This window comes from Pongo abelii, chromosome 6 (assembly GCF_028885655.2).
Source record: "Pongo abelii isolate AG06213 chromosome 6, NHGRI_mPonAbe1-v2.0_pri, whole genome shotgun sequence".
Taxonomy (NCBI): domain Eukaryota; kingdom Metazoa; phylum Chordata; class Mammalia; order Primates; family Hominidae; genus Pongo; species Pongo abelii.
In genome coordinates, this window is record NC_071991.2 from 147,222,724 (window position 1) to 147,249,416 (window position 26,693).

At 47.4% G+C, this 26,693-nt stretch overlaps 1 protein-coding gene across 5 annotated transcripts; it reads right to left on the reverse strand.

Annotated features, from left to right (window-relative positions):
* Nucleotides 1-1,561: 1,561 nt before the first annotated feature.
* On the reverse strand, nucleotides 1,562-26,507 carry ZNF746 (zinc finger protein 746). Of its 5 annotated transcripts, none has more exons than XM_024249647.3 (7): nucleotides 26,180-26,507; nucleotides 22,882-23,181; nucleotides 22,666-22,747; nucleotides 21,536-21,649; nucleotides 6,315-6,506; nucleotides 5,673-5,798; nucleotides 1,562-4,231 (listed from the first exon to the last, which is right to left on the reverse strand). In XM_024249647.3, exons 1-7 carry the CDS (start codon nucleotides 26,201-26,203, stop codon nucleotides 3,138-3,140), a joined length of 1,932 nt encoding a protein of 643 aa, XP_024105415.1. In that variant the 5' UTR covers nucleotides 26,204-26,507; the 3' UTR covers nucleotides 1,562-3,137. The 5 variants fall into 5 exon arrangements, with proteins under 5 accessions (XP_024105415.1, XP_024105414.1, XP_009241667.2 ...); XM_024249646.3 differs by having other exon boundaries at nucleotides 1,562-4,234; nucleotides 26,180-26,506; XM_009243392.4 differs by having other exon boundaries at nucleotides 22,666-22,792; nucleotides 26,180-26,506.
* Between the last annotated feature and the right edge of the window lie 186 nt (nucleotides 26,508-26,693).

The window sequence follows — 26,693 nt, forward strand, 5'->3', positions numbered from 1 at the left end:
TGGACTCTGATCACCACAATTGTTAAGATAAACGTGTGCTGGTTTCAGCCACTAGGTTCGTTATCATTTGTTACAGCAGCAGCAGCAGCAAGAAACTACTAGAGGAAGGGAATCCTGTGCTTGGCCAAGCATGATGCTTTGGGACAGTAGTAGTGCAAGGGTTCCCAGGAAGTCCGTGGGGAGTGGTGGCCCCCTAATTCACTGGTACTCATCTGGTCTCCCTCACAACTGACCGGGCACCTCCTCTGGATGTATGAAGCAGAACTCAACTCCCCTGCCCAAACCTGCTCCTCCCTGTGTTCTGTCTTGGTGAGTGGCACCCAAACCAGAGACCAAGGAGTCCTTCATTTAGGAAACCACACGCCACGATTCTGGCCATGGTACTCAAGATTTCTGCATTTGGTGTGTGAATGAGAGGGAGTGTGACAGCACACAAGATCACTGGGGAGGGTATGGGGTGAAGAGGTGCCCCAAGGTGGACAGACACCAGAGGCTACCCCAGCCAGCTTCCACGTGCTGGAGACCCATCCAGGAGGCAGGTGGACCAGAAGCACAGCAGAGAGGTCAGGGCTGGCGAGGAGGGCAGCACGTTCCCATCCCCAGCTATCCTCACAGCAGCCAGGGCAGATCTTCTCCCATGCCCGCTGTGGCAAAAATTAAGGTGGATTTGACATTTTCATTTTCTTAAAAACGCTATGACCAAAACAGAAGACTGAAAACACGAGATAAAAGGGTAATGATTATTAACTCTGGCTGATGGGAATATGGGTGCTAGCTTGGCTCAACTGCTATTGGCTAGACTTTGCTCTAAGACCTGGATTACAACTACAGGCATCACGGTCCTTTCTTCACCTCCTGCCCAACCAAGAAAAGATGCACGAAGAGGCCGGGTGTGGTGGCTCACGCCTGTAATCCCAGCACTTTGGGAGGCCAAGGTGGGTGGATCACCTGAGATCATGAGTTTGAGACCATCCTGGCCAACATAGTAAAACCCCGTCTCTACTAAAAATACAAAAATTAGCCATGTGTGGTAGCGGGCGCCTGTAATTCCAGCTACTTGGGAGGCTGAGGCAGGAGAATCACTTGAACCCAGGAGGTGGAGGTTGCAGTGAGCCGGGATTGCACCACTACACTCCAGCCTGGGCAACAGAGTGAGACTCTGTCTCAAAACAAAACAAAACCCCGAAAGGATGCAAGAAGAAAGCATCCCACATCCATTTATCTTGGATACTCTGCAATTTTTCTCCCAGACTTTCCTATCTTCATGTATGTCATCTCAAATCATATACGATGTAATGACATAAACCATGTTTATATCCTGTTGGAAAGTGATTTGATGTGTTTTGATTTCTCTCTCTAAATGTCAGTTTTTCTTCACAGAGTCAAATTTCTCTGGAATCTTCCATTCCTAGTTCTCAAGGTCAGTTACCTGTCTGGGTCCAAGGTGACCAAGCCCAGAAGGAGAACACTAAGAAAGCTAACTGGATAGCCCCTTGGAGGGCATGTTTGGGGGCATCAGTGACAAAGACACATGCCTAGGAATGGAACCCAACAAACTGCCTTGGTGGTGGTTAGGTTTTATTTTAACAGGATGTTTTCTCTTATTTTTCAAAATATCAGTTATATCAATATTAGAAGTGTAAACAGGTACAAAATATACAGTACATAGAAACAATTTTCTTAACTAGTCTATCGCCTAATAAAAGTATGCATGAGGGGGCTGAATGAATGGGCGCTGCCAGGTCCCTCCCTCTGCAGGGGAAACAAGAGGACCAGTGGCTGCTTCAACAAAACAGGAATGGATATTTGCGTGGTAGGAACAGCACTGTGGTCGAATCAAGAAATCTGGGCCCACCTTTATGATGTTAGATGCTGGAATGAACAAGCCACTTGGCCCCCAAACCCAGCCTCGCGAGCTGTGCCCTCTGAGAGTGCACACATTAAGGAGGCTGGGGCACAGGGGAGGCGGCTGCTACAAGCAGAAGTTCCTTTGAGGCCTGGTGACTGGACTCTTGTCGGTGTGGGACAAATATTTTAAGAGGGAAAACCTGGAAATCTCTGCTCCCCCACAATGATATTCCAGTAGAATGAGGCATCTCGCCTGTTGCTCTTCCCCACTCATGGCACACCACGTGTACCCACAGTGAGAGGCTGAGGTGTGTCCCCTCTGAGCAGTTTGCACTTCTAAAAAGAAATCCCTGTCCTGCTGCTTCCCAAGGTCACAGTAATCATCAAATGAGATGCATTCTGAAAATGAGAAACTACCACACAAAGTGAACAGGAGACAGAAGCATCTCACGGAGTGGGAGGCAGCCCCAGGTTGGGGTGGGCGGCCAGGCTTTGCTCCCGGCTCTGCTGAAAGCTAGACGTTTGTGGTACAGCTCCCCAGTTTCAGCTTCTCCATCTCTCCAGACCTAATGCTGTGATTTCAGACAACTCGTCCTTATGAGGCCAGGGAGTCACACACTAGGGGACACCACCAAGTGCCCTTGGGATGGGTACCGCAGATGGCCCAAAATAGAGAAAAGTTGCGGCCAGCACTTTTGGGGGGCCTTTTCAGGAGAGGCAAGCTGGGAAATGCAACCGCTACTCCCGGAGGGGTCCTTCCTGCTGCGCTGAGGTGTGCTCCAAGGGATCCAATGGCCCTCACTGCCCAGGGGCTTGGCACGCTAGGCCCACTCAGCCCACCTGGGCAGAGCAGGGGCAAACACGGGACCCCATCCCCAGGAGTCAGTGGGTCAGGGGTCCCCAACTGGCCAACCTTCCAACACACTATCAGACTCAGTGAGATAGTGACAGAAATGCACGCCCTGAAAACCAAAAGTACCTACAAAATTTAAATGGCCCTATTACTATTTTCCAGCTTTTTCCTTAAGAATTAAACAAAACAAAAAAACAGGTTTGCAATTAAATTACTTAAAATTCTACAGCGCTCCCATTTCACAGAGAATTCTACTTGGTTTAGAGGTGGCAGCTGTCCTGGTGGATAGTTTCTCCTCCAGTGATCATCAGTTCAGCAACTTGGACATTTTGGTTCTCCCCGTCCCGCCTCTGCCTGAAGCTTCCACGCCGCCCTGCTGCCTGCACACGTGGCTTTTTACACGTGCGGCCGGCAGGGGCTATGGGGCTGGAGGCGCTCACATGTCCCCGCCATCGGTGGGTCCCAGGACGCTGAGGCCACAAGTCCAGTCGGTCACAAGGTCTGTGGAGGCCAAAGGTCCTTTGGAGGCGGGGCTCTTGAATGGGTCAGGAGGTGCGGGCGGCGTCGGGAGTGGCTGGCCTCGGGCCGGGGTCTTGGCGCCCGCCGCATGGTTGCGCTGGTGCTTGCGGAGGTGGTCCTTGCGGATGAAGCTTTTGCCGCAGACGGTGCAGGTGAAGGGCCGCACGCCCGTGTGCGTTCGGTAGTGGTCAATGAGCTTGGAGCGTTCGGTGAAGCGCTTCTCACACTCGGTACAGGGGAAGGGCCGCTCGCCCGTGTGCAGCATGCGATGGCGGATGAGGTGCGCGGGGCGTGTGAAGCAACGGCCGCACTCCCCACACCGAAGGGCGCTGCCATCCCGTGCGCTGCCCCCACCGCCGCCGCCGCCACCGCCGCCGCCGCCGCCGCCGCCGCCTGTGCCCGGGCCCGACCCGTCGGGCGCCCCGCAGCTGCGCTGGTGCGCGCTCAGGCTGACTTGCAGCTGGAAGCTCTTCCCACACGTGGCGCAGGTGAAGGGCCGGCCCCCGGGGGGCGCCGCGGGGTGCTTCTTCAGCCCTGGCTTGTGGCCAAATCCTTTGGTCCGGCCAGGGTATTTACAGGGTTCGTTGAAGGGCCTTGGGGCCTGGCTGGGGTCCAAGACGGCCTCTCCATTGTCCGGGGAGGAGTAAGGAAGCCCCTCGGGCCCCGTCCTCGGGTTCAGGCCCACTGGCGGTTTACACCGGAAATTCCAGCCCCACCTGACCCCTCCGAAGAGCCAGTCCCCAGGAGGGGTCTCCTCCTGGGCCACAGCAGGACTGAGATCACCCATGTCCCTCTCAGGCCGGGCGGGCTCTCGCAGCCCCAGCACAGGGTCCTGGCTGGGGAAGGAGCTGCCATGGCTTTCCCAGGCTCCTTCCTGGGCAGGACTAGGGAAAAACCGTGTGGCCTGGCCTGGTCCAAACAGGGTCCCGTGAGCCTCTAGGTCAGTAGGATGTACGGGTGTGGCCACCACCTCCTCTTCCTGGACTTCTGTTTTTATTACAATTTTTACATCTGCTGAGAAAGACAGAAAGACAGAGACAGATACTGACCTGTCCCTTAACTGTTGAGCGAGCCACGATCGGCCACCATCACCTGATCAGCAGCTGCGTGGCCAGACAAACTCCACCCAGGCCCTCGTGGCTGAGCCCAGAGGGCAGCTCAGCAGAGCAGCCTGGTGGTTGTGAGGCTGCCTCCCCACACCCCCCGAGGACACCAGTGTTGTGGCACCTTCACCACAGGACAAGCCACCATATCTGCTCCCCAGGTTCCATTTTTCAGTTTGGCTGTTAAGGCTAAGCATGAATTGATCCTCAGAAAGGAATTCGAACTGCTGCAGGCACTGTGCCCCACCGCAGTGCAGGGAATGGGGGTTCAGACAGCTCGGCCACACACCAGCTGTGGGCTGCAGGCAGTTCCTAACCCACCGCTCATCTGTGAATGCCCACTTCACAGGTGTGAGGATTAAACCAGACAACATGTCTGAAAGCACCTTAGTGAGCTATTTGACATGCAGCAGCATTCAATAAATAGACCCACTAGCTAATGATAAAAATATTAGTGAATAAGAATGTGTTTGGCCGGGCGCGGTGGCTCACGCCTGTAATCCCAGCACTTTGGGAGGCCAAGGTGGGGGGATCATGAGGTCAGGAGATTGAGACCATCGTGGCTAACATGGTGAAACACCGTCTCTATTAAAAATACGAAAAATTAGCTGGGTGTGGTGGCAGGCACCTGTAGTCCCAGCTACTCGAGAGGCTGAGGCAGGAGAATGGCGTGAACCCGGGAGGCGGAGCTTGCAGTGAGCCGAGATCGCGCCACCGCACTCCAAGCCTGGGGGACAGAGCGAGACTCCGCCTCAAAAAAAAGAAAAAAAAGAATGTGTTTGATTTTATATAAGCGTACTTCAACGTCACATTCTGAGGTTTCACATCAGGGATCTTGGCTATTAGCACGTTTTTTGGGTGCTAAAATATGACGTTATTAAAGTAACAGGTGACTGGTCTTCAAAACAGAAGTAAACAGAAAGTTAACAGATAAATTTGGTGGTGGTTCTTCTGAAATCAGCCTTCAGACACCTGTCTTTGGTAGTAACAATATCCAAGAAGTGGTTTCAGTTCGGTTTTGTTTTCTTCCATGCCAGAGAGAAGCCACAGTTGCTTAAGCTGGGGAGGAGGTATATCCTTCAAGAGATCGGCTTATTAGAATAGACCACTTAACACTATATGAAAAAGCAACAGACTGAAACATGGATGTCCTCAAGAAGGGCTGCTGACGCCTATGATTTGGCAAGGAGATAAAGAACAGAATGTGCAAAGGGTCATAAGAGTGCAGACACCCTAATGTCTGTTGGCTGGAAGGTCAGAGCAGTTCACCAGTGAAAATGGGACACCTGGACCGAGGTACTCCCCACAGGCAAGCATGGCCCTTCCCTTCCTCCTCTCGCCACCTGTACCTTCCGTGGAGGCTGCTGTGTTGAGCTTCAGGGTCCCGTCCGAGCATGCTGAAGAGGGATGGTGGGGAGGGAGATCTGCCTGCCAGGAGGTGGGCGGGATGGTGGTGGAAAAGCTGGAATGGACACCTGCGGTAAGGGGAGAGCAGAGCCGGTGGGTTAGGGGACGGATGGGGAGGACAGGAGACTGTTGGGGAGGAGAGCAGGCTAAATTCTGAGGTCCCCCCACTGGGGGCTTTTCTGAGTGACCACGAGGACCCAGCCTCTCTGAACCCAGTGTCTTTTGTCCCCCTTTCTGAGGCACTGGGAAGCTCAGACATCATCGGCGTGTTTCCCACGGGCCCCTCTCGAATAGAGGCAGCCAGTGACTTCAATGCCCAATGCTGGGGCAAGAGGAGTGGCTGCACGGTGATATAGGGGCCGCTGGAACAGGGACAGAGAGACACCTAGGGACAGCATCAGCCACCCGAGAGAGGCTCGAGACAAGTCCTTTAGTACAGTCCTACCTCAAGATGGGAAAATTTCTAAAGTTGTCAGGCCGGAAGTGTTGAGGGCCCACAGCTCCCCCATGCTGCCACGAGCCCTCCCCTGTCCCTCCCGTGATCCCTGCAACTTGTTCCTTATGTCCCCGTCTCAGCCACTTACCAGAGGTGGCATCCGTGGAGATGTCTCCTGCTCCGGAATCCAGCTGGCTGAGGCCCCAGGGCTCCTCCCCAATATCTGGCTGCCCGGCTGCCCACGCCTCCACACCCAGGGCCTGCTGCTCCTGGAGCTGGAGCTCACCCTCCTGCTTGATCTGCATCAAGAGGTCTGGGGCGGGAACTGGGGGCCCTGAGCCTAGGAAAGGGAGTGAGTATGAGGATACAGCCTCACGGCCCCTCAGCCCTGGGGCAGACACGCACCCAGCCGGAGAGGTAGACATAGGGGCCTTACAAGGGTCCAACAGCAAAAGAGCCTGGTGGGAAGGGAGGCAGCAGCAAACAGGATGGGAGCCTGGGGCAGAGCCTGAGGTCACATGGTATTGGGAATGCGGGTAGGGTAGGAAAGGGTGAGGTGGGGGAGGGGAAGAATACACAAGCACATTCTCAGGGCTAGGCTGCTGGTCCGGGGGGAGACTGAGTTGCCCTGGGGATGGCCTGCCCTCACTTGAAACACAAGAAATGCTGGATAAAAGTGAACCCCAAGTCCCCCCAAAACCTTCCCCCCCTCATATATTTAAGTGAGTGCAAAAGAAAAGATCCCAGAGGCAAGAATGACAGAGAACACACAAAGTCAATCAAGAGTTACAGTGGAAGGCAAGTGACCTAGAGAGCTGTTGGAGTAGGATACAGGCCTTAGCGGCGGGGCTTTCATGTCCATGTGAGGTTGGGAGTGTGGCTGAGCTGCCGGCCTGAAGCCAGGAACAATAGGCTCTGGCCTGTCTGTGAGATGGGGACTAGGAAAACTCCATCTGCCTGCGGGAGCCACCAGGAAGCAGCCTACTTGTCCAGGGCTATGTGTGGGAAAGAAACCCATAAAAACTTGGAATCCCATGTCCACACAGAATTCACACTACCCACACGGGCAGACACCATAAACTGAGAAATTCACAGAAAAATTGGCTGAGAGCCATGGCAATTCAGGAGGCCCCAGCATGGGCAAATGCAGATCTGCCTCAGAGGGGCACCCACACAATGCAGTCCACAGGGGGCTCCTAAGGGAAAACTAAAACCAGAAGAAAAACTAAGACTTACAAAACAGAAGAAGTGCCAAATGGCCATGAGAGTCATGGCAGAGTTCACTCCCAAGAACTACAGAAAAAAAAGGAGAGGCTGAATGATATAGTAACCTAAGTATGTCTAGGATCATCAAAGAGATAAAGAACAGAATCTTTAAGGCAAGAACAGCAAATTATTTTGAAAAAGGTAGATTTGAAAAAGAACTCAACATTCTAGAAATGAGAGAGGCAGTTGTGGAAATGAAAAACTCAAATGGATGGCTCTGGCTCAACAACAGACTGAACACAGCTAGAGAGAATATTAGTGACTTGGGAGAGAGATCCAGGGAAATAACCCAGAGTACAACATTGAGAGATAAAGAATGAAAAATATGAAAAACAGACATGCAGGACAGAATGAGAAATTCCAACACATGCTGGTAGAAATCCCAGAAGAAGAGAATGGAGAAATGAGTAATGGCAATAGGTAAAGAAATAATGGTTGAGAATTTTCCAAAACTGAAGGCATTGTAAGTCCACAGTTTGAAGGAACAGACCAATTCCCAAGTAGGTAATAAAACAAACAAACCAACCTAGACAACATTCATGTGAAATGGAACCACAGCAAAGACAAAGAGAAAAATCTTAAAAGGTACCCAAGAGAAAATAATGACATTCAGACTAAAGTAGATTTTCTTCAGCAACTAGGATATCAGAAGATAATGGAATATCTTCAAATGTTGAGAGAAAACATCTGTCAACTCATTTTATGAGGCTAAGACAATTTTTATTGCACAAACTAGAGGGGTAGTATATGAACAAATTTAAAAAATAATCTCGTATATGAACAGATATGCAAAGATTCTAAATGAAAGAATTACAAATCAAACTCAGCAATATATTTTCAAAAAACAAAAAGACATAATATATTATGAACACATTGGGTTTATTCTGAGAGCTCAAGGATAACACTAGAAAATATAATATTATAACGAACAAAGTTAAGATTAATAGCAAAAACAATATAATCATCTCAACAGATGTAAAAACAGCATTTAGCTCTTCTATTTCTGACATATGGCTGGCTAGATGTGCAGAGAAACAGAAATTCCTCCCAATGTGGAATATCTAAAATTGCTGAGTAGGCTGGGTACAGTGGCTCATGTCTGTAATCTCGGCAGTCTGGGAGGCTGAGGTGGGAGGAGCTCTTGAGCCCAGGAGTTTGAGGCTGCAGTGAGCCATGTTTGTGCCACTACACTTCAGGCTGGGTGACAGGGTGAGACCCTGTCTCAAATAAACAAAAAAAGCCAGCCTAGGCAACATAGAAGACCCTGTCTCCACAGAGGGGAAAAAAAAAGTTTTTAAAAAAAGTCAGCCAGGCATGGTGGCATCCCCTGTGGTCCCAGCTACTCAGGAGGCCCACTGTGGCCCAAAAACTTCCAGGTCAAGACTGTAGCTTGAAGTGGTCCTAAGTCTGCACTGGCATCAGATGACCAGCTGAGGAATACACACACATTCTCAGGAGGAAAGCATTTTAAACACAGCTTTCAAATAATCAATGAGCTCACAATTACACATCACCATCTCAAGAAAACCAGCGCCGCAAACTCAGTAGAAATCATGAACTGGAGAATATGACCCATGACTTTGGATATTAAAGTTATCATATAAGGAATATAAAGTTTCATTATTTACAGAAATAAAAAGGGGGAGTGAAAGTATGAGAAAATAAGACTATCAAAACTGTCCAAATTTTGAAAAAGAATCACATGTAACTTTAGAATGGTAAGAAAAAATAAATGATTTTTTTTTTTTTGAGATGGAGTCTTGCTCTGCTGCCCAGGCTGGAGTGCAGTGGCGCGATCTTGGCTCACTGCAACTTCTGCATCCCGGGTTCAAGCAATTCTCCTGCCTCAGCCTCCCCAGTAGCGCTGGGACTACAGGTGCATGCCTCCAGGCCCAGCTAATTTATTTTAGTAGAGATGGAGTTTCACTGTGTTGCCCAGGTTGGTCTTGAACTCCTGAGCTCAGGCAATCTGCCAGCCTCAGCCTCCCCAAGTGCTAGTATTATAGGCGTGAGCTACCGCGCCTGGCTAATAACTGAAATTTAAAATCCAATGTGTAGGTTAAACAACAGAATGGAAATGATTGAATGGTGAATAGTGAACTAACTAGAAGATAGAAGAAATTATTCCAACCTTAACATAGAGACTGAGCTAAAACTATAAAGCGGGGTTTGAAGTTATAAAGGATAGTATGAAAAAGTTCCAGAATAAAAGGTCAGAGAGAAAGGGGGCAAGGCAAAATTCAAAGAGGGAAGATAACACATTTTCCCAAATTGGTGAAACATTTCAGTGATTAAAGCAGGATAAAAGAAAATAAATCCACATCTAGACACATTGTATTAAAACTGCAGATCACCCAAGACAGAGACCTAAAAGCAGGGAAAGAAAAAATGCAGATCATCCACAAAGGAATCCTGATTAGACTGATGGCAGATTCTCAATAGCAACAACAAAAGCCAGAAAAAAGGGGCAAATTATCTTCAAAAGCTAAGAGAAAATAACACTCAAGCTAAAATTATGTCTTTCCACTACAGTTGTCCCTTGGTGTCAGTGGGGGATTGTTCTAGGGCACCCCATGGATACCAAAATCCACAATACTCAAGTCCCTTATATAAACTGGTGTAGTATTTGCATATAACCCACACTCATCCTCCTGTATACTTTAAATCACCTCTAGATTACTTATAATACCTAATACGATGTAAATGCTATGTAGATAGTTGTTACACTGTATTGTTCAGAGAATAATGACAAGAAAAAAGTCTGTATATGTTTAGTAGACACCTTTTTTCCTGAATATTTCAAATGTGCAGTTACTTGAATCCACAAATGTGGAACACATAAATACAAAGGACTCACTGTATAGGGATGGAATAAAGATATATTCACACATATAAACACATATAAACTCATATACACACACAAACTGAGGGTTCATTACCATCAGACCCACAAAAAAATAACTTCTAAAGGAAGAAAAAATTTCTAAAGATTCCTCTCTAGCAATAGAAATAGAATACATAACTGTCAAATTAATTTAAAATAACAATAGTTTGAAAAGGAAAAAACCTAAATGAATAATTGCCAAAGGAGAGGCAGGAAAAATACAGAAAAGGCAGAACGAAAGGTTAACAGCACAATTTAAGATGGTAAAAAGAATCCAAATAAACTAATAACCATAATCAATGTAAATGGCCTAGACCAGAGCTAAGAAGAAAAAAGAATGTGAACCACATATCTAATTTTAAGTATTCTTGTAGTCATGTTAAAAAAGTAAGAACAGGTGAAATAAATTTTAACAGTACATTTTATTTAGCCCAAGATATAAAAAATGTTACTTCAACGTATAATCAATATAAAATGATTTATATTATTTAATACATGCATATTTTGTACTCACGGCTTGTTTTTGTACACGGTTTTTGAAATGCGGTATGTATTTTATCCTTACAGCACATTTCAAGTGCTCAGTAGCTACAGGTGGATAGTGGCTACTGTTTGGATATTTAAAAGGTAAAGGTAAAGATTTTCAGACTAAAACCAAACAAATCCCCCAGCTATCTGCTGTTTACAAGAGACATACCAAACAGAGGGACGCAGAAAGCAATGTAAAAGAATGAAAGATGTACTAAGCCAGAACAATGTAAAGAAATGATGTAGCTATACCATATCACATGAAATAAACTTTGAAAGTAAAAATAATTCATAGAAATAAAAAGAATTGCTGCATAATAGTAAAGTAACCAGGAAGATAAAATAATTCTAAGGTTTTTTTTTTTTTTTTTGAGATGGAGCCTTGCTCTGCTGCACTGGCTGGAGTGCAATGGTGCAATCTCGGCTCACTACAACCTCCACTTGCCAGGTTAAAGCAATTCTCCTGCCTCAGCCTCCCATGTGTGCCACCACGCCTGGCTATTTTTTATATCTTTAGTAGAGACAGAGTTTTACCATGTTGGCCAGGCTGGCCTCAAACTCCTGACCTCAGGTGATCCACCCATCTCAGCCTCCCAAAGTGTTAGGATTACAGGCGTGAGCCACCACACCCAGCCAATAACTCTAATTTTTTAAGCTTATCATATAGCTTCAAAATAATGAAGCAAAACTGATAAAACTCTAGGGAGAAATGAGCAAATCCATCTTTACAGTGGGGGATTTTGATATATCTCTCTGTAATTGATAAATCTAGCCAACTAAAGGTTATATAAAATTTGACCAACTCTACTAACAAACCTGATTAAAGGGACCTAAGCAGATTCCAAACACAGAGAAAACATAAGCTTTTTAAGCTACAGAGCGTTAAGGAAAAATGAACACTTTCTAGGTCATAAAACAGACTTCAGCAAAATTTAAACGACTAGTATTTTACACACTGCATTTTCTAGCTACAACACAATTAAGTTTGAAATCAATAACTCCCATACATACTAAAATTTTAAAATATACTGCTTTCTAAATAATCTGAGTCTAAGAAAAAAATCGCAATGAAAATTAGAAGATATCTGGAACCCAATATTAATGAAAATATTATCTATCAAAATGTACGGGCTACAGCTACAACGGTACTTAGAGGAAATTTTATAGCCTTGTATGTTTATATTAAAAAAGATAACACAGGGGCTGGGTGCAGTGGCTCACGCCTGTAATCCTAGCACTTTGGGAAGCCGAGGCGGATCGTGAGGTCAGGAGATCGAGACCATCCTGGCCAACATGGTGAAACCCTGTCGCTACTAAAAATACAAAAATTAGCTGGGTGTGGTGGCATGTGCCTGTAGTCCCAGCTACTCGGGAGGCTGAGGCAGGAGAATGGCTTGAACCCGGAAAGTGGAGATTGCAGTGAGCCAAGATCGCGCCACTGTACTCCAGCTTGGCGACAGAGCGAGACTCCGTGTAAAAAAATAAAATAAAATAACACAGGTCAAAAATTAATGGGTTAAGCAGTCAATGCAAGACATTAGAAAATAAATAACATTTAAGAACCTTTTCAAAAGTAGAAGGAAATAATACATATAAGAGTATCATAAATTAATAAAAGAGAAGACAAAGATAGAATATAGTTAGTCAAAGTTGGTTCTTTGAAGAGACTATTAAACCAATTCACCTCTAGCAAGGTTATCAAGAGAATGGGAGAGACAGCACCAATAACCAATTGGAAGAATGAAAAAGGGAACATAATGATAAATGCAGCAGAGATTTAAAAGATATAGAGGATATTATGAATGTTACTCCAAGAAATTTGAAAACTCTGGGGAAACGGACAAATTCCTAGGAAAATTTCAACCTGCCAAAACTAAAGAAAAAATAGAAAACCTGAATAGTCCTGTAACTAAAATAAATTAAATCGGTAGTAAAAAATCTTCCCCACCAAGAAAACTTAAGGCTCAGGTGGCCCCACTGGTGTTTTCTACTAAACGTTCAAGGAATAGATAATTCCAACATTACAAAAACTCTCTGAAAATTAAAAACAGAATGAATACATCATAGCTCATATTTTTAATACCAAAACCAGACAAAAACAGTCTGAGAAAAGAAAATTACAAGCCCATCTCATCCATGAACAAAGATTCAAAAATCCTAAACAAAATAATTAGCATACAGCAATGTTCATAAAGGATCATGACAAAGTTAGGTTTATTCCAAGACTGCAAGGTTGGTTCAACATTAGAAAGTAACATAATTTACCTTACTAGCAGGTTAAGGAGAAAAAAATATATAATCATCTCAATGGACACCAAAATAAATTATATAAAATTCAAGTCATTACTGTTAGAAACACCTAGCCAAACACAGACATAGGAAACTTCTTTAGCCAGATAAAGGATACTTGTAAACAAAATCTTTAGCAAATATTATACTCAATGTGAAAAGTTAAAAAGTGTTCTCTTTAAAATCATGAACCAATAGGATACCTGTTATCATCATTTCTATTTAAGGATTTTCTGGGAGTTCTCAGTCAACACAATAAAACAAGAAAAAAACCCCATAAATATTTAAAAAGAAAAAATTATTACTCATAGATATGATTAACTTTTCAGCAAATCTGAGAATGATTAGACAATTAATAGAAAGGTTATTAGCATTAATGAAAATTTTAGTAGGGTTCCTAGATCGTTATCAATAAATGAAAGACAACTACATTTTTATATATTAATACTGTGAGGCTTTTGAGAAAGCCTATCAGTTACAATTTTTCTTCCTTATCAAGGGTCTTAACAAACACAGAAACAAAACAAAAGAGGAAGACAGGTGAGGCTAATCTATTTTTATTACTGATAATTCAGGGCATAATTCTGCATAAAGGGCAGGGATATTGGAATGAGCTCTTGTGATAGGAGAAAAAGCATTTGAAGAGGGGTATTCTCTGCCCTCAAGTCCCCAACAGCAACAAACAGAAAATGCAAGTTAAAAAAAGATACCACTGACAAAAGTGATTTAAAAAAAAGAACCTAGGAATAGATCTAACAAAATATGTGCAAGACCTTAATATAAAACTTCATTGCGACATTATAGACAAACCAAATGTAGTGACTTAGGACATTGACAGATAACATGACTGAATATAGTAAAAGTGTCAATTCTCTCCAAAATGTTAATAGATGGAATGCAATTGCAACCATAACCCCAACTGGAATTTTTCATGGAACTTGATAAGGCAATTTGAGGGTCTATCTGAAAGAGCAAAGGAAAAGAAGAACCAAAGTGCAGTGAAAAAGAAACAGGGTCTCCACCTCATAGCACCACAAAAGTCCATTTCTGAAGGATGAAGAACTTGAACATGAAAGATGAACTCTGAAAACCTTTAGTAGGAAATATGAGAAAGTGCACTGGTGTACAACAACACTGAAGAACGTAAACATTTCTTAATTGTTTAAGACACAAAAAGGACAAACCATAAAGGAAAGACTAGTAAATCCAAGTACATTAAAATGAAAAGCATCTGTTCTTTAAAATATACCACAAATGGAGAAGATAACGGCAACACACATAGTTAACAAAAAGGTTAATATTTAGAATACATAAAGAACACTTACAGGCCAGGCACGGTGGTTCATGCCTGTAATCCTAGCACTTTGGGAGGCCGAGGCAGCAGACCACTTGAGGTCAGGAGTTTGAGACTAGTCTGGCCAACATGGTGAAACACTGTCTCTACTAAAAATACAAAAATTAGCTGGGCGTGGTGGTGCATACCTGTAGTCCCAGCTACTTGGGAGGCTGAGTTAGAAGAATTACTTGAACCCAGGAGGCGGAGGTTGCAGTGAGCCAAGATTGCACCACTGCAACTCTAGCCTGAGCAACAGAGCAAGACTCTGTCAACAAAAAACAACTTAAAAAAACGCAAAGAAGACATAAACACGCATTTCACAGAAGAGGAAGGACAAACGGCTCACCAGTAGAGGATGTAATGCTCAATCTTATTAATTAGGAAAATCCAAGTTTTAAACCATAAATTTTAAACCATTTCACTTCCACCAAATGGGCAGAAATAAAAACAGTATTTCCCAGGGTGGTGAGGATGAGATGTGATTGGAACCCCCAGGCCCTCCTGGGAACACCAGTTGGTATCCCCACTTGACATCACCTGGAAGAGTTTGAACACGTGTCTTTTCTTTCCTATGACCCAGCAGTTCCACTCCTGGATCTACACCTAGAGAAGCTTTTACATATGCATAAGAATGTTCACAACAGCAAAAAAAAAAACAAAAGAAAAAAAGAAAAGAAACAACACAAGCACCCACCAACAGTAGAAGGAATAAATACATTGTATTATGATCATAAAATACAAAACTGTAAAGTGATGAAAATGAATGAGCTACAGCTATACTACATTAACATGGATGGCTCTCAAGAACATAACGGCAAATGAGAAAAGCAGGTTAAGGAAGAACATATGTGGTATGATTCCATCTACAAAAAGTTCCAAAGCAGATAAAACTAAATGTGTTACTTAGGATACATACTGAGGGAATAAAAATGTAAAGAAAGGCAAGGGACTCTATTTCTGAATTTTCAGTTTATGTATACTATAAGAGGAAGGAAGGGGTGTGATCAGGGAAGGACGGGGGTCCAGGAGGTTCAAGCTGTGGTCTCTCTCTCATGCTGGGTGTTGGGAATACGGGGTTTACTACTAATCTCTAAATGTCACATGAATTTTGTTCTGTATGTATTTTGTTTCTTATGTATAATACACAGTAACAATGTTGTAAAACAGGGGTCTCCATGCCCCGGGGAACCTGGACTGCACAGCAGGGGGTAGGTTGAAGACTAGCAGGTGAAGCTTCATCTGTATTTACAGCCACTCCCCATCGCTGGCATTATCAACTGAGCTACACCTCCTGTCAGATCAGTGGTGGCATTAGAGTCTCACAGCAGCGCGAACCCTATTGTGAACTGTGCATGCGAGGGGTCTGGGTCACACTCCCTTCTTATGAGATGGAACAGTTTCATCCCCAAACCATCTTCCCAGTCCCCCATTGGTGGAAAAATTGTCTTCCATGAAACTGGTCCCTGGTGCCAAAAAGGTTCGGGACTGCTATTTTAAAAGAAACAAAACACAATATTTTTAAAAAGGAAAAAAACAGCATTTGATACAATATAACACTTGTTCACAACAAAAACTTTTGGGTAGCATGGTTAGAAGGAAATGTCTTTAACAGTATTTTCAAAAGCCAAAGGCAAAAATCATACTTAAGGCTGAAACTCTAGAAATATATCTTGTCCACAGACAGGATGCCACTATCACTGCTGCTATTCAACGATGTCCTAGTCAAACTGCTAAATAAGAAAAATAAAGTTATAAAAAGTTAAAAAACAGACACGATCTTTGTGTGATTTGTAGAGGATATAATTATCTACATAAAAAATCCAAGAGAATATAAAGAAACAAACCATTAGACATGACAGCAAGATTTTTTTTAATAAACAAAAGTCAACAGCATACCTGTACACCTGCAATAACTAATACATGTAATAAACTGTAAAAATCCCATTTATAATGAAAAACAACTATCAGAAGAAAACTGTAAAATCTTATTCAAGCACATAGAAGCCTTCAATAAATGAGTGTTCCAATGAGTAGAAAGGCTAATGTTGTCATGAGAGCAATTCTCCAGAAATTAGACTGTAAAGTCAATGCAATTCCAATCAAATTTCCAACAGGATTTTCTTAGGAACTTGACATACAGATCCCAAAATTCATATAAAAGAACAAAGATCCAAGAATAGCCAAGACAATTTTTTGAAGAACAAGCAGAGAAGGATTAGTCTACTAGATATCAACACTTATTATGAAGCTAAAAGAGCAAGGTGTTGGTGCAGAGACTGACAAAGAGACCAATGACACAGAAGCAAGCACCCAGAAACAGCCTTGTGCACATGCAGAAAGCAGCTCAAGACAGAATCGCATCACAAATCAGTGGAGAAAAGCTAACACATTCAGCAAACTTTGTTGGAAAATGAGACCATCGCTGTGGGAGAAAAAACTGAAATCCTCCCTTGCAAGCTACACAAATTTTAATTCTAGATAAATTAAAGACTTAAAGTTGAAAAGCAAAACTTTTAAAAATTTATTAAAAAGTAGAGAAGAGTATCTTTCTGACCTTGAGTCAGGTAAGCAAGGATATCTCACTACAGAAAAAGCACAGATCATAAAGGAAAAGACTGACATGTTTGACTTTTTCAACAGTGAAAACGTCCATACAAGAACTACAACGTTAAAGACCTGCCACCGACATGGAGAAAATGTTTGTAATGCAAATAATAGACAAAGGATTTGTATCTAGAACACAAAGAAGCCCTGAATCAAGAAGAAAATGAAGAATATCTCAATAGAAAAACAGAAGACAATTCACTGGAGAAGCAGCCAAATAATCGTATGAAAAGGGCGTGCAACTTCACTAACAGTAGGGAAAATACAAGTTGAAACGAGAGGCCATCTCATCCCCATCAGGTTGGCAAAAATGTAATTATGGAAACTGCGCAGATGTTAGGAAGCAAGTTCTAGGAGCACCCGCTGGCACTGGGTACCCCTGGGGAGGGCCATACAGTAACGGAAGAGATGAAATCAAGCCTACGACGTGGTGAGGCCACCGCTGGGTCTACTCCCTGGAGCAGCATCCCCACAGGGGCACAAAGAAACAGGCGCAAGAATGCTCACTACAGTATTGCTTGTGAGAGTGAACAATCAGAAAAAGATTAAGTGCCAATCAGTGGAAGAATGGAAAATAAATTACGATATAGTTGCTTCTGGAATATTAAGCATCTGTTAAAAGGAATGAACTTGATCTATATGTATCAACATGGATAGGTCTGAAATACAGAATAATGAGTGATAAATATAATGACATCTATGTAATTTTTCAGAACACAAAAAACCATATTATATATTGTTTACAGCTACCAAAGTACATAGCAGACGTTTTAAAATGTGGATAGAAAGAATAAACAGGAAATTCCTAGGGAGGCCTGGGAGACCTAAAAAGGGATTTAAACGGTATCAGAAATACATTATTTCACACACACACACACACACACATTTTAAATTTTGAAACAGCATACATTCAAGCAAATAGTTATTGAATTCCTACTCTGTACTAGGAAATATTCTAGGTTCCTGGAATGATTAAACAGATAAAAATTTTTATACTTTTGAAATTGACATTCTAATGAAGGAGACCTGACATACAATGAATCTATAAATAGGAAACATATATATTACGTGACGCTGTCTAACACGGAAGACCCAAAGCAGGAAAGGAGGCCCGGAGTCCTGGGTGGGGAGGGGCTGCAGTGCTGATGACAGGAAAGGCCTGCAGGTGGGACCTGCCTGAGCACTCCCAGTAGAGGGCACTGCGAAGGCCCTGGCACAGGGTGGAGGGAACAGCACCAGGGATGGTGCAGCTGGGCAGAGAGTGAGAGAAAAGTGGAGGAGGTGAGCTGACGGTGTGGGTCAGATGGAAAGCCAGGACTTGGGTCTAAAAGGGATTACTCTGCTGGGCTGAGACGAGACTCTGGGGGATCAGGGCAGGAGGAGAGGGGCTGGCAGGAGATGATGGGCCTATGTGGCAGAGTAGAGGGGACAAGGCCAAATAAGAAGATAGACCATTCAGCACCACGGAGGGCCCTGGTAACCGAGGTTGGAGAGGTTTTGGTGGAAGGGGTAACAGAGTGGGAGGGAAGGTGCAGGAGATGGCAAGCGCAGATGTCCCCAAGGGGCTCTGCCACGAAGGGGAACAGAGAAGCGGGCCGTGGCTGCAGGGTTAGAGGTCAAGGCAGGATTGCTTGTGTTGCCCTTGAGAAGATGGCATGAGGTGGGATCTGGTGCCACATCGAAGGGGGGCTTTGGCTGGAGAGTCGACAGTTTAGCAGTCACAGGAGTGAAGGCAGAGAAGGGGGCACAGATGCAGGCAGATGGCGTGGAGAGGGCTGTGCGAGTGGTGTTTCTCTTTAATTTAAAAAAAGGGTTAAAATATAAAACCGTTCTCAGTTGTGCACCACACAGAAACAGATGAGCTAGGTTTGGCCCTCAGCCACAGTATGCTGGCCCCTGGGCTAAGGAGACACAGTATGGCTGCGTGGCAGAGCGCCCACTGAAGTCGCTGGGCGTGGATGTCACGTGACCCCAGCAGCCAGCTTACCTGGTTCTCTGCAGCCACGTGCAGCTGCTTGGCTGCAGGTGCAGAACACCGATGGATTTCACCAGGTGGACACAATGAACGACACAGGGCGAGAGTGCTGGGGCTGTGTGCAAGGGGGACCACAATGGTGGGTATGGAGGGAAATGAGGAGAGAGGGCAGTGAAAAGGCAGCAGGGTCGATGGCTTGCAGGTCTTGAAGGACTGGAAAACTGCTGGAATCAGGACACCAGACGGAATTGAAGGGACGGCAGGAGGCGGCCAGGGAGTGGTGTGCTGGAGATGGAGATGGTGGGTATGGTAAAGTCACTGTCGCCACAGTCACGGATGGCCATGGGATGGGTGGAGGGGACACAGGACCATCAACAGGGAGGCTGCCATGGCCAAGACTGAGGGCAGGAAGAGTGATGAGAAGAGAGGGAAGGTCTGCAGAAGCAGCAAAAAGACAAGGCCTGAGACCCAAAGGCAGGGTCTCTAGAGAGGGATTGAGGCTGGCACAGGCACAATCTGAGGGGTGAGGACCCTGTCCCCAGTGGGCCTGGGCTCAAGAGGGAGTGAGGGAAGAGGATGACAAGCACTCAGAGGGCTGCAGTCCCCTGGAGCTCAGTCCAAGCAGGGAACACTCAGGACCTGGCGGGTCTGCTGAGCCCTGAGTCCCACAAGGCTCAGTGGAGGGATGTGCAGGAGGTGAGGAGAAGGGGAGGTGAGGTCTCACAAGGGGATGGGCCAGGCCAAATGTGGCAAGGGATGAGCTGGGAGTCCTGGCTTCTCAGACAAAGGGGACAGGGATAAAGGCCACAGAGATCCCTGCCGACAGGCTCGGGATGGACAGTGGAGTTTGTCTACTCATCTTGTCTACTGGTGGGTAGAGGCCACGGATGCTGCTGAACATCATACGATGCAGCCAGAGAGTGTTACGGGGTCTTACCAGCAACCAGCATATTTCCAGGCCCCTCTTTCCTCTCATTTAATGATGCTGTGGAAGTGAGGGAAGCCTCCACACATGGTGTAAATACAACCAAACCCACCCACCCAGAACCTCCCACCCAGGCTAGGAAGCTGGGGACGCACACGGGTTCTAACCCTCTTTTCCAGCCCAATAGTATGTGTTCTCAGCCATCTTTCTGTCCTCTAGTGTTCAGCACTGACCTTGACACCTAGAAGATTCTCAAAAATGCATCTATAGAACTAAACTGTCAATGTCCTGATGACGACTGGCAAAGCAGCCAGCTCGGAACATGCTTCTGCCCTTAGGAAAGTGCAAATCTGACTGAGATGAGATGACGAACATGGGGGATGCATTTAATTTCACACAAGTGGAGCACAGGAGGACCTCTGCGGAACACCACCTTTCTCAGTGTCAGACAAAAGGGAAAACCAAGGCAGGTGGGACTGTCAAGGGCAGGTCTTCTGGAGGAATCAGGGGTTGAGCCTGCAAGAGATGTGGTCTCCCTGGTCAAATGACCCAGCAGGTCTTCACTTTAGGAATTTGGTTTTTCTCCTGTGTCCACCTGTCCTTCCCTTAACTTTCAAAGGTGCTGACTGGCTCCAGGGAAATCTGAGACACTGATATCTGGTAACCAGATTCACCTTAAATAAATGTGTGCTTCTAATAATACCAAACCATAAGGCTGACCAATGTAGACCAAAGTAGCTCTCCAACTGCTGCTGATTTAAATTAAGGTTGGTTCTTGGAGGCAAGGCTGACTCTTTGCAAAGCTTTGAATTAATTTTGTTGTCAATATACAGCTGACCTTGAACAACATGGGTTTGAACTATGCAGGCCCACTTATAAATGGATTTTCTTCTGCTTCTGTCACCCCTGAGACAGCTAGGCCAACCACTCCTCCTTCTCCTCAGCCTACTCAATCTGAAGAAGACAATGAGGAGGATGACCTTTATGATGCTCCACTTCCACTTAATGAGTAATAAATATATTTTCTTTTCCTTATGATTTTCCCAGTAACATTTTCTTTTCTCTAGCTTATTGTAAGTATACACTATGTAACACATAGAACATACAAAATATGTGTTATTGACTGTTCACAGTATCAATAAGGCTTCTGGTCAATTGGAGACTATTAGTAGTTAACTTTTTGGAGAGTCAAAAGTTATACATAGATTTTTGGCTGCGTGGGATTGGGGGCTGGTGCCCCTGGCCCCTGCGTTAAGGGTCCACTATGCTCCCGCCTTCCTTCTCAGTGTCCTCCTCTCCCTCCCCTCATCTTGTGCCCTGCCTTTGTCTCTTCCTAAAAGATTAGGTTTGCCACCTGTTTCCCTGGTAGAAAGTGTTCGTTTCTGGAGCATTAGCTCACTAAGTTAGAGATTAAAACTCAACTATAAAAAACTCAGACATAAAACCTGTAAGTTTCATGTTTCTCCTCAACTCTCTCTGGAAAGATCACACCCTTCCTGGCCTTTCCGTCTCTGTTTCCCGCACATCCCCTGATGCCTCCCTGGCCTTCTCCTAGCCCTTACCTGGACTGGGGTCCACAGGAACATCTGGAATCTTGGGGCCAGGGCGGCGCCAGTTGCAGGGCTCCTTCCCTTGTTCAATCTGGGAGAGGACCTCGGGCTTGGAGATGGCGTAGTCTGAGGAAAGACAGAAGGGTAGTTTTTGCCACATTCCAGTCAAAGCTGGGGACAGTCATCCCGGAAAACCAACAATGGTCTAGAAACGAAATCTCTTGATTGTCACAGAGCAGTAGCTCTCAACCACAGGCAATTTTGCTCCCTGGGGGCATCTGGCAAAGTCTGGAGACAATTCTGGTTGTTGTGCCCAGGGCTGGGGGAGAGGTGACTGGCATCTGGAGATGCCCTGAGAGGCCAGGGCTGCTGCTCAACATCCTACGATGCAGAGGATGCCCCCGACACACAGAATCACCTGGTCCCAAATGTCAACAGTGCCGGCGTGAAGAAACTGCCACAGAGAGTGCACGTTCAACAGCAGTGCACTTGTGCTGACGAAACATAACCTCACGTCTGCACCTGCTCCTGCCCTCTCTAACAGGTCTCACTGCCCTCGGCTCCGGGGTCACACAGAAACCACTAGGAAGAGGAAACCAGCCCAGGAAGAAACAGAGTCCAGGCCCTTCCTGGGCAGGATTAAACAAGGAGAAGAGCAGCAGCCCCAGGGGCTGAGGGAAGCAAAGTTTTGAGGCATGAAGAAAATGTCTGCTGCAAGCAGCACCGTCTGCCCATGTTCTCCACTGACCTCGAGGCATGTTGCCGTAAGGGCCACGCATGTTTGTAGGAGAAGGCTGAAGGAAAGAGTCTTTCTCAAATGTGAGTCAATTACATACTGAATCTGAGAGCACAAGGGGCCTTCCCCACTCCAAGTCAGCAAGAACAGAAAGGTCCACATCCCGGGCCTGCGTAGGAGAGAAGCCACCGCCGTTCCCAGACTGGCATTCTGGGAAACTCAACACAGGGAGAAGGGAGCTTTTAGCTCCATCACCCAGGGCTCATCTTTCACAAAAGGTAACAACTTGCAAGGTCAACAATGTTTCTGGTGATTTATGTAACACTGACATGAAAACAACTACGTGGAGGGAGAAGTCTGAGCACTTGCAAAATCCCATTTAACAGAGAAATGAGTCAGGCCTTACCCAGGGAGACCAGTGTCTCGTAGTTGCCCCTCATCACATGCTTGTAGAGCTCCTTCTGCCAGTCCTCCAGCTTGCCCCACTCCTGCTCGGAGAAATACACGGCCACATCATCAAAGGTCACGGGCACCTGGAACCACAAGTGTCACACTCGCTCACCCACACGCTCACGGGTTTGGCCGCTTGGGCTCCCACACCCCAAGGCGTCCCCAGGGCTACCTTGGGGGACTCCCCCTTGCTGCCCGGGGGCAGCCGCAGGATCCAGAAGTTCCTGTTGCGCAGCAGGTTCTCCACGTTCTCCAGCCGCCTCTGCAGCAGCCCGTACTCCTGCAGCAGGGTCCCCAGCACAGCCCACTTGCCCTCCAGCTGGTTCCCGAACTCCACCGCTGTCTTCTCGCAATCAGCCAGCTTCTTCTCGGCCATCCCGGTTCGACCTTCTAGGGAAAGCAGGCGAGCAGCCTGCGATTCAATCTTCCTCTCCATGGCCTGAATCGTGGCTGCCATCGTCCACGGAGAAATCTTTCAGAAACAAAAGAGAAACTGGCATCATTCATTCCATTCACCGTCTTCATTGAGCCCCTCTCTCCCTAGGCACAGGGGAGCTGGGCTGGGAGTCCATATGTGTGGATAAGTGGGGCTATCCTATACCACATGCCAGATCTCAGGTTGGCAATCACCTGCTTGGGTATGTTAGGTCTATGTCTGGGTGGGTGCCTTTACTCCAGACCTCTGCAGCACAATGCAGACCCTTATCATGGTGCTTATCACCCTACACAGTAATTTCCTACCCACGCCTACACTGTGGGCTCCCTGAACATGGTATTGCATCTTTTCATACCACTGTCCTTGACACATGGCAGGTACCCAGTGCAATTTTGCTACGTAAACAGTGACTTAGCATTGCTGGGCATTTTAGTGGAGAAATGGTAAACTGCAGATTTACTAGAGCCCAGCCTGCACCTCCCCTCATGATTACACAGGAACTGTCTACTGATGATGACCCAGCAAAAAAACAGCTGGTTCACTGAAATGGCACAAACAAGAGTATTACTCAATCTCTTTTTTCTTTTCTTTTTTTTTTTTTTAAGCATCTCATGTCCTCTTTTAACAAACATAAAAATCTAATGGCCAGTTCCTCTTCCCCCAGGACAGTCTCATTTTGTCACCTTCCCATCTGCCCCTCCCCCACAAGCTAAAATCCCCATGACTGCAAATCTCCATCAGTCCAGAGTTAGGCTTTTTGACACTGCCTGAGCCCTACAAATTCTTTCTCTTTCCCAATTCCCACCCCCTCAAGGTAAAAATGATGGCCTCCGACATTTTTGTAGCTGTACCAGGAGCAGTGACATACCCTGCAGTCTGGTGAGGAAAGTACATATATGCCACAGTTAGACTTGTATATGGGCAGCAATCATCTTAATTAGAGACGGGGGCCTTCCCTGTCATTGGAAACGTTCACATGGCGTATCAGTGACCGGCAGCTGGGACAAGGAAGAATGGGCACATTTTGCGGTGGGTAGGGAGCTGGACTGTTTGAGCCACCCACATCTGAATGTGGGAACCACAGGGCAGAGAGGAGCTCCTGGTATCGGGACCTGAGGACCAACGCCTCCTTACAACATTCTGCAAAATAATTCCTCAACAAAAGGTTGGTGACTGTTTCCAAAATGAAGAAGTGGCTACTAGAAACCAGTGTGGATTCACTTAGAGAAAGTCACTGAGAACTAGAATGTGGATGGACAGCTCAAAAAAGAGACAAAAAGAGAGTCTGAGCAGAGGGAGAAACAAACTTGCCTAGGACAGTGCTTAAGATAACTGTCTATTTGGAAGGAAGCAGGACCCAAAGAAGGTAGGACTCTAAGGGGTCTTCAAGGCTGGGAGATTCTGGACAAGCTGAACTGTTTCTAGGCGAAAACCCCAATGCGTGTGGGAGTCTTGCTCTCAAGGAGTAGGTGGTCCCACAGCACCTGGGTGGGCCAGCGTGGTTCTGGGCTTGAGTTCACCCTCCACCTAAGGCCACTGTTCCTTCCTTCACCTCTCCTTTCTCAGATCAATCCCTGTCACGTGATCCCAGACGCCAAGAGTTTACTCCAGAAGCTTCCTTTCAACTAGTCACCAGCTCCCCATCCACTGAAATCCTACCCATCCTCCACGTGCATTATTATGGTCTTTGTGTGGCATGAAAGGGACCTCTGCATAAACTACTTTATTAAGAAAATATTAGTCTTTTACTCATGGACAACAAGGTGCATGGTTTTCCTACAATTCTGATGGGGCCAGGAAACCCTGTGGAAGGCCTTCACACTATGTGGTGGGAGGTGGCGACTGTGCGCTGCTCACTCCAGCCCAGCTTCTTACTGACAAGTGGCTGGAATATGTGGGGCTGTCCTTGGACTCCTGCCAGGGGAGCTGAAACTCTTTGCTTGAGAGGAGCTGATGGTAAGAGGAGCCCGATCCCTCACTGGCCGCCCACCCGCAAGATGAAGTCCAGGCATGCAAGCCCCTTCCTAGTCTCTCTCTGCAGACTCCTTTCTCACTGCCTCCAAACCAAAACCATCTCCAGGCTCATGGACTCCTTTCTGTGCCTGAACACGCCCTGCACTGTCCCGTCTCTCTGCGCCTTTGCCCAGGCACTCCTCTCTCCCTGGAAGCACCACCGGTCTAGCTGGGCCTGAAATCCTAGCCTTCCCTAAAAGCCCGGCTCAAATCACAGAGGCGCAGAGCATCAGGCCAGGAGGGGTGAGCAGCGGTACAAAGAGGCCCCCTGACACTCCTTCCCCCGGAGCCCACCGCAAGCTTCCACCTGGGCGCCAGCACTCACCCCTTTCTGTTTTGCACGATTACTGCCCGCGTACCTGTCTGCCTGGTCCTTGAACACACAGCCACTGTGTGTCTTTTCACACTTTCCAGCTGGGTAATTCTGGACAAGTTAAGTTTTCTAGGCCCCGGGTTTTTCTTTTGTATGACAAGAGATAACACCAGTACCCATCCCACAGGCTTGCTGTGAGGACAGACTAACGCCTCAACAGGGCTTGTTGAAGTGCGTGGCTCTATATTCCCTTCCGCGCCGACCCCGGGAAGCTGGGTGTCGGTGTATGCGGATTCGAAGCCGGACACCTCCCAGGTGCCACCAGGCCGCTGCGGGGGAGATGGAGAGGGACCTACAGGCCGAGCGCCAGGCAGAGAAAGGAGCCGCGGGTGGGGGGGCACCCAGAAGGAGGGGACAGCGGCTGGGGCGGGGGCAGGAAGCCCCGGAGGGCCCAAAGAACTTGGCGTGGGGCGGCCCCGGCGCGGGGACAACCGTTCCGCCAGCGCTCGGGCTCGGCTCGGAGTGGGGGCCCGGCCGACGGGCGCAGTAGGCCCCGGCGGACCCCGCGCCCCATTCGCGGGAGCCCCAGGCCCGGTGGTCCGGCCCGGACCCCGGAACCCCTCCCCAGGGCCTGCGGCGCCGTGTGCCGGGGCCGGGCCGCCTGGGGCCCCCAGGCCGCGAGTCCGTGCGCGCGCGGGTCGCCCTTACCGGAGCCGCGACCGCCTCGGCCATGGCCCTGCGCTGTCCCGCCCGGCCCGGAGGAAGTCGTCGCTGCCGCCGCCGCGCGCGGCACCACGCAGGCCCGGCCGCCCGGTGCTCTCCGCAAGCGGCGCCTGCCTGGCCTTTCCTCTGCCGCCGCTCCTCGCTGGCTGCCCCTGCGCCGCGCCGCCCGCAGTCGCGCCGCCTCCGTCAGCGCCCGGTCGGTCCACACTGCATCCTGGGAGCCGGCGCCGCGGCCCGGCCGACGAAGGCCCGTGAGGCTTCCTGGAGGCAGCGCGGCCGCACAGCCCCACCTGCAGCCTGAGAGGCGAACGGCAGGCGCGGCGCCCGCCTGCCCGCGGCCCCGCCCCGCCCCGCCCCGCCCCGCCCAGCCCAGCCCCGCCCGCGGGGCCCGACGGGAGGATCTAGCGACCCCGGGCCGACCCCGCGACCCCGGCCGGACTGCCGAGCGCGGGGGGAGTCACTGCGCTGGCCCCGCGGCCCAGCCCGAGGACTCGGTTAC